General features: G+C 56.7%; 1 protein-coding gene across 1 annotated transcript in view; it reads left to right on the forward strand.

The window, feature by feature from the left end:
- Positions 1-8,173, forward strand: part of HMCN2 (hemicentin 2) — a 121,404-nt gene that overhangs the window by 35,428 nt on the left and 77,803 nt on the right. The window contains exons 17-22 of the mRNA XM_019510296.1: positions 326-439; positions 838-987; positions 4,932-5,126; positions 5,607-5,702; positions 6,638-6,765; positions 7,768-7,912. Of these exons, the coding sequence (XP_019365841.1) occupies positions 326-439; positions 838-987; positions 4,932-5,126; positions 5,607-5,702; positions 6,638-6,765; positions 7,768-7,912 (828 nt within the window). The remainder of the gene's footprint in view (positions 1-325; positions 440-837; positions 988-4,931; positions 5,127-5,606; positions 5,703-6,637; positions 6,766-7,767; positions 7,913-8,173) is intronic.

Raw genomic sequence — 8,173 nt, forward strand, 5'->3', positions numbered from 1 at the left:
GGGATTTTCCTTGCGCTGCTGTGCTTTGTGACTCTTCCCAGGTCAAGTCTACCCTTGTTATCAGACTCTCATTTTCAAAACTCCCTCCAGCCTACCAAGGGAGAGGATTATTGCAGCACACACCTGCTTAATAGTTTAGCCGCAAGCCGATCAACTGGGGGCCTTTAGCAGGCTCTGGGCTTTCTCACCATCACCATCTCCTCTTGCTGGGTTGTGATGGGCTCTGGGATGTCTCGTGCTTGCCTATGGCATCCACACAAGCTCTGCTCTAGCCCAGAAGTGACTCGGAGCTTTTTCTTGTTCTCGTTTTGTGTTGTGGATACAGAATCGCCCCACATCACTGCGGTGAGGCCAGTCGTCCAGGCCCTGCTGGGAGAAGATGCGATTCTGGAGTGCCATGTTTCGGGGGTACCCCCGCCCCAGATCACCTGGTACAAAGGTATGGCTGGCAAGGACCTTCGTTCCCCGTGCAAGGCTCGGTAACGCAGACACGTTCCCCCTCCCCGCTCCCCTCGGGCAGCGAGTGTGTCTCAGCCTCGCCTCACTCCTGGACCCAGGGAGAGGCAGCTGGCTTTGCAAGAGTTTGCCCCCGCCTGAGCTTGCCATGTTGGCAATGACAGGGAGTCTCGGGGGGGACCTTGTGGAGAGATTCCTGCCTCTGCTGTACAGGCTTGAGGAAGCCTTGGTTCAGGGTCTGAGCACACCCACCCTCCTGCCTTTTGAAGGCTTGCCCCTGGCTAGCCACAGCCGTGCTTGCTTCTGGCAGCAGGAGGAGCACGAAGGGGCTTCTGGCTGTGATGGATACAGGCATGACCTGCAGCATGTTCCCTCGTGCAGGGGAGCAAGAGGTGGCGTCTTCCCTGCCGGGCACCCAGCGTGGCATCCTGCAGCTGCAGGCGGTCCGGGAGGGCGACGCGGGGGAGTACGTCTGCGAAGCCGTCAGCGAGGAGGGGGTGTCCTTTGATGCCGTCATGCTGGAAGTTGGAGGTGAGTCTTTCTCCACAAGCCTTCGGCTACTTCAGGCCCTAAACGACAAATGACTTAGCAGCGTGGCACTTCTGTGAAAGGCTGCGTGGGAGGTTAGACAGGAATGGATCTGTTCGCCCAGGGTCACTGATTTTGCCTCAGTTGTTATGGGGAGTCTCTGCCCCTGGGCTTCCCCCACAGCCGTGGCTCACAACTGAGGTTCGTGGTATATGTCTTCGCAGACTGAGCTTCCATCCTGTCCTCAGCTTTGTAGCCTCTTGAAATCTGGGGGTTTTAGAGGGTGCACTTGAAGATGGATTTTACTTCTCGATGCATGATGCAAGCATGGCCCCTTTGCTCCTACAGCACTGAGCTCCAGCCATTGCTGGGGGGAAATGCTGCAGCCCAGCACCGTGCTGCCTAGTGGAGGGTCTGGCTGGGAACAGTGAAGAGTTGTGAAACCCTGGGATGATTAATGCCTGACACCTGAGGGCAGAAGATGAAGAAATAAGGAACTGCAGGGGAGGCTGGGGAGACCAGCTGCAACTGCTCCTGGGGGGGAAAGGCCAGGGTGTGGGCTGACCTCTCTAGTGCACAGATTAATTAGCATTCAGGATTCATTAGCAGCAATGGTCCAGGGAGTCTTCTCCATCCCTGCTCAGAGAAGGGTGGCAAATACTGGGTGCGCTGAGGGTGGGAGGCAGGGTCTGCTTTGGTCACAGCGTGTGAAGCTGAAGATATTAAAGAAATAAATTCTAGGACTGGTGTAGGGGAAAACGAGTATGGGACTGAGTCGCAGGGAAAGGCACGGATCCAGCAGACGGACAGACGGCCTGCTGAGAGGTGTCCGTAGGCTGCTGGCTGGTCAGGTAGGATCTGCAGTAGAGAAGGACTGTGTCACAGCTGGTGCGAGACGCTGCTGATGGGCATTGACCTCCTGGCAGCTCCAGCCCACCTTCATTTTGGCTGCATCCAGCTCCGTTGATTTACCAGGCGCTGGCCCCTTGCTATCAAAGACCTGTGATACCCCAGCCCAGCAGGCTGCACAAGGGGGGCTCTGCTTTCCCCAAAGCTGGGGGGGCTTGTGCGTCCTGCAGCCCCCTGCCTCCTGCACTGGGAGCGGCCCAACACAGCACAGCTCATGGCAGGCTTGTGCGTCCGCTAGAAAGACCTGGAAGACAGCGTCCTTCAGATGCCAGCAGCCCTGTGGGACTGAGCCCTGAGCACGGCTCGTGCAATTGTATTGCAGCATCTGTGCCGAGCTGCATGCAAAGGGGGGGCGTAGATGAGAGATCCTGTCCAGCAGCCTGCTGTCGCTGAGCTGAGGGGCTGGTTACAAGCTCTCTGAGCACTAGCAGCGCTCTGGCCTCTCTGTGCTCCTGAATGGCTGTTGTTAGTGAAGGGACACACCCAGGCGCAGTCCGGCTCCGAGCTGCTTGGGAGGTGGCCAAACTGGGATTAGAAGCTGGGACTTGTCTAGTGCAAACGCTGCGCTTGTCCCCCCAGACCTTGGCCCCGCAGCCCCTGGGGAGCGCAGGTGGGGTCTGGCCGAGCCCACGCTCCCTTCTTGGGGAGGCATCACTCACCACCTACGTTATGGTGTGGGCTGCAGCTGGCGCCGGCCCCAGCCTGGCCGTGCTCCTGGGGAATGAGGAAGCTGAACCATCTCGAAACAAGACGGCCCCCTCACCGCCTGTTCCTGCGGGCCCGGCGCTGAGCAGCTGTGGTCCGTGTGGGTCGTGGAGGGGATTTCTTCAGGCGCTGCGTCCTTGCCAGCCCCACACCGTGCTGGGTGCTGTTGGCTGTGCCATCAGCTTGCTGGTGTGGGCAGCTGGCTCTTGGCTGTTCTCATGGCCTGGCACGCAGGGGATAGGAGCCGGGAGGCTTAGCCGGAGCCAGAGCTGGTGAGAAAATGGGCTGAGGCCCAGAGAAAGCGTTCACAGCCTGGGGGGTGCCAGCTCTGGAGAGGTATTACCAGGTCCCTGTGAGGGGGTAAGTCCTGCCTACATTGATGGAGCCCTTTCTGCTTGCTCTCTGGGAGTGCCATCCTCCCCGCTGCCAGCTGGCCTGCCTCACATTGGCATCAGGTCCTGCTGAGCTGAGCAGGGCGCCGTGCCTGCACCATGAAGCAGCTCATACCAACCAGCTGGCAATGCTGCTCTTCCTCACCACTGGCTGGCAGCTTCCCACAGGTCCACGTTGGGAGGGAAAGGAAAGACTCCACCAGCCACTTCGCCTGGGGCTGTTCTGGGGCCGTGCCACTCTGGCTCTGCTTGTTTGGAGGCTTTAAGGAGTTCAGTTTCTTCCTGGGGGCTGTAGGAGATGGCTTGGTCGTCAACCCAAGGGCCCTGCCCTGGGGCTACCTGAGGATTTGGCCCCCACCTGCCACCCCCATCTCTCTCTGTAAATGCTCTTTGGCTGTGATGTTTGCAGCCTCCACACATCGCAGCTGAGGCCTGGATGGGGGCTGTCCTCTGGGTCCTGCTATGACGGCCCCTCTGTCACCCAGAGGGGCTTTGGCCCCGGGGACTTGAGCCATTTCTTTGCTATGACTGTATCCCAAGCAGGGGACTTAGCTATGATACCACAGCCTCCTGAGCCCATTACGGCACAGCGCAAACTTACGGTTGAACTGGGTCCAGTCTGGCTACAGTGGTCCTGCAAGTGAGCCCTTTGCAAACTGCTGGCGCAGTGGGGAGAGAGAGGGATGCCTAGGTGGGCTGAAGTCGCCCACTGGATCTCAGCCCATATTGACACTGATAGATCCTGCCTCCCTGCTCTTCGGGGTGAGCCAGGAATTGGGGGTGGGTGAGTAGCCCAGCAGCTGTGGATTATCATTTGTGGCTGGAGGAGGTCCCTGAGGGGGGGCTCTAAAATGTCTGTGTGTGCACATGCACGTGTTGGACCGGGAGCAGAGGCCCAAAGCAGCCAGGCGTTGCTTGGAGAGGAGCAGCCCAAATAAAACATTAAACGGAGATTCCCCCTTGCCTTGTGCACTGGCCGACCCCTGCTGTCTCCTCCGACGTGACAGATGCCGGCTGTGCTGGGTGTGTGTGTGGGCGGTTTGGCAGGGGGGCTCTGTCAGACTACCCCCACCCCGCCGGCTGTTTCCCACGTGCTGATCCAATCGAGATCAAAGTGCCTTGTAGGGCTGCGGTGCACCGCGGTTCCCAAGTTTCACCCAGCCCGGAGAGGGAAAGGCGGGTCCCATGCACGGCTACTCTTTCTGCAGTGCAGGCTCTGCGGCATGGTGCTGGGCTCGGGATTGCAGGCAGGAGGTGGGGGATCTCGTACCGGGTGTCAGAGTGGGAGGGAAGAGCGCGTGGCCTGGGCCTGACGCTGTTCTGCTCCGTGTGAGAAGCAAAAGGGACAATTGGGTACTGCGCTCTTGGCACTGTGCCCTGAGTGTTTTGCCTGTTGGAGCATGAGCCTCTGCCCATGTGCTGGGTGGACACAGGCAGCATTGCCTGGCCCAAGCTGTGAGCGAAATTCTCAGATGTGGGCCCATGGGCTGGCATGAGCAAATCCCCTGCGGGCATAGCTCCAGCAGGCCTGGTACCAGGTGACTGGGGCATCTTGCTGGGCACTGACCCATTTGAGAGGGCATATTGGAAACCTGGCCACTGAAAGGTACTGCAAGCAACATCTTTCTCTGGCATGTGGTGAGCATCTGCACCCCAAATAATCACAGCCTGGCTCTGTGGAGGAGAGGGACTTTGCAGAGCCCACCAAAGTCAAGGGAAAGCCAGGAGGGCCTGACTCGGGAGCTTTGAGTGCTTGGGGCGGAAAGCCCTTCTTTGTACCCTACCCAGGTGAACAGGACAGTGCAATGCTTGCCTTGGGGCTGGGGTGTGAATTGGATTAGGAAGGGGATTCATGGTGCAGAGGAGATCCAAGGTTGCATGATTTTCCTCAGCATCAGCACTGACCCCAAGACTCTCAGCTGCCTTCTGCTTTCCCTTTAGCTGCCCCTTGGTTTTCCGAACGCCCAGGGGATGTGTCTGCTGAGATGGGGATGAGCGTTACTCTGCCATGTCGTGCTGAAGGACGTCCTCCTCCCCGGGTTACGTGGTCCAGACGGGATGGGAAACCGATTGCTGCCCAGCTCGGTCAGCTCCACAGTTCCAGCCCCTCGGGCCTGGATCGGCTCTTTGTGGAAAGTAAGAGAAATGGGATCCTTGGGCACCATTTCTGCATGTGTATCCATGTGCCTGCCAGCGCAGCAGTGCTTCTTATACAGGCATCACACATGTATTTAGCCGGAGCACACAGGCACATATTTCTTAGTGTTGATGGTTTGGCCTGTTCTTATCTATTTACATTTCATACCATTTTAATAATTGCATATGAATATAGTGACCCCACACACCTTGGCTTGTACACCGTTGTAGCCAGCTCTGGCCTGGCTTGTATTTGCCAGCTGCTGGTTCTGAATTTCTCCTGCCTTGCACATCTCGTGCAAAGAGAGTGCAAGATGTCACGGGTCTGGTCTGGTAGCAGGTAAAGGCACTTTGCCCTGCTTTGGACAGCTGTGAATGACAACACAAGACAAGCCAGAATTGTTTTTAACTATGCCCCAGACCTCCTGGCTGAGCCCCTCCATGCTGCCTGCTCAGCGCTTTCCTTCTGGTTTGCCTCAGGTGCGTCTCTGGATGACCAGGCCACCTACGTCTGCGAAGCAGAGAATGCATTTGGGAAGATCCAAGCTGAGGTCAAGCTCACAGTCACTGGACACGGTTTACACTCTTTTTCTCTTGTTGGGTGTATTGATGAGCGGCTGTCTTGTGACTTAGCTGAGACAAGCTGGGATTTGGGGCATGATTCTGTGGGGCAATTTCTGTAATGCAGGGAACACCATCATGCCCTGGGGGCAATTCTTTCTCCACCATTAGCTACCTGGACTTCCTGAGCTAGTATTGCAGAGGTCCTCCCCTGAGATGGGGTTTAACCCTTGATGTTCTTTGGGATCATTCTGTTAAAGGATGAGCTTGAGCCACAAAGCCTAAACGCATGGGGAAGGTGGATGTCAATCCCTCTCAGCTTGGGGCTGAACCAGATCCCCAAACTGGGGCTCTTGGGGTGGGGAAGGGGTTAGACTGAGATCTAGATGCCATGGTTCTGGCCCATGTCTACCTGTAAGGTGGTACAGTAAGCTCTGTCAGCATGCACTGATGCTTCTCTTCTAAGCAGGGATCGAGCTGGGACCTTCAGTACCCAAGGAGATCAGGCTCTGTTTCTTGAGCTAACATAATGATGCCTTTAGTTTTAAGGAGGCTGGCTTTAGCTCAGTGGGGCACAACTGCATACACAGAGCCATTATACTTCATGGTAGCAGGATTTAGGCATGCCTTGTGCTGATGCCCCTGTGCGCAGGGGAGTGGGGAGGGGGTACCACACGTAACTGAGATCAGTAGTTTAGCACAGGGGGGACCAGGTCATTCATGCACGTGTGCGCGTGCACGCAGCCACAGTTCCTCCTGGCAGTGAGCAGTGGGTCTGATGTGAGCAGGGACTTGGTGCTGGTTTGTCTGAGCTGGGAATCTGGAAGAGTCCTTTGTTATGGAGATTAATTTATCAAACAGGCTAAGGAGCAGGGGAGCCATTCCCTTGGGCTTTTCCAGCCGGTTTGTCCCCAGGTAATGTTGCCTTTTCTCTCTTTCTCTCTCTCTAGTTGCTCCTGAAATAGCAGTAGGTTCCCCTGTGATCCATGCCCTGGAAGGTCACCCCGTCTCACTGCCATGTGTGATCCTTGCTGGGAAGCCTCTTCCCGACCGCCAGTGGCTAAAAGACGGGCAGCCTGTGAGTCCTCGGTCTTCTCTGTCTGAATTGCCTGGGTTGGGGCAGGGAGAGGCAACAAAGCTGAGTAACCCAAAGAGCAGCAGAGTCCCTGTGTGCTGGAGGTGACGTGGGTTGACGCTGATGGCCACGCAGCAGGTGTCATGTCAATGTAATCTGCTATTCAGTCGTGCAGCATGCAGCCGTCAGCTACCTGAACAGCTCTCAGGGGTGGCCGATGACAGAACAAGGAGCAGTGGTCTCAAGTTGTAGCACGGGAAGTTTAGGTTAGATATTAAGAAAAACTTCCACAGTAGGTGGGTGGTGAAGCACTGGAACAGGTTACCCAGAGAGGTGGTGGACTCTCCATCCTTGGAGGTTTTTAAAACCCGGATAGACAAAGTCTTGGCTGAGATGATCTAGTGGGCGATGGTCCTGCTTTGAACAGGGGTTTAGACCAGATGTGACCTCCTGAGGTCCCTTCCAACCCTCATTTTCTATCGTTCTTTGATCCCTTTTACAACTGCATGCTCCAAGGGAAAGGCAGGGAAGGGCTATAAGATTACCCAAGCCTTCCCCAGATGTGAGCACTCCCCTTTGCTGAGAGAACGTGCAGCATCAGATACCCCTGACCTTCAGCCTTTGCTTTCCCTTTCTTAACTGCATGCCCCCACTACTTGTTCTGCCCCCCTCTGGCACTAAGTAGCTCTCCTCCCTCCTCCGTGGCAGGCGCTGAGCTGTGGAGCTGCTGGGATGTTGCTTTTCATCATCACTGACCCAAACCCCACTCCTTGCCCCATTTCCCTGATCCTTCCTGTTTAATGACCCCACTCTTCTCTGCACTCCCGCCAGTGTCGTTAGGAGCTGGTGCAAATTGCCCAGCTCTGCTGATACTGCTGGAGTGACACCAGCGTTCACCATGTAGGGAAGATCTGTCCAGAGGTATTTTCCCATGTGGAAGAGTAGGTGGGTGATGCTCGCCAAGCTGACGGCCCACCTTGAGGTGAGGTTTTTGCCCTCTCGCAGGTAACTCTGAGCAGCCCCTGGTCTGTGCGCGCAGACGGTAGCTTCCACATAGACCAGGTTTCCCAGGAGGACTCTGGGAAATACACCTGTGAGGTCACGAACGCCGTGGGGTCCCACCGTCAGAACGTGTCTCTCAGCGTCCGCGGTGAGTGGATTCAATCTGGGGCGAAGCGTTGCTCCGGGGGCTGCCGTGATACCGATGCAGCTGTGGAGGTTGTGCATGCGGGCGAGCACGGGGCAGCTGGTGGCTGCGGTGCCTTTGGGATCAGATAGGGGTTTGCACCAAGCCAGAGGAGCAGTTCCTCTGTCTCCAAGCAGGAAAATTCTGCTCCGATGAAGCTGGGTTTCCCTAGAGGTGCCAGTCCCCAGAGCAATGTGTTGGTCACAAAGCAGGAGAGGAGCGTTT

The sequence above is a fragment of the Gavialis gangeticus genome, unplaced genomic scaffold (assembly GCF_001723915.1).
Source record: "Gavialis gangeticus isolate Ggan-Ray unplaced genomic scaffold, GavGan_comp1, whole genome shotgun sequence".
In the NCBI taxonomy this organism is placed as follows: Eukaryota; Metazoa; Chordata; order Crocodylia; family Gavialidae; genus Gavialis; species Gavialis gangeticus.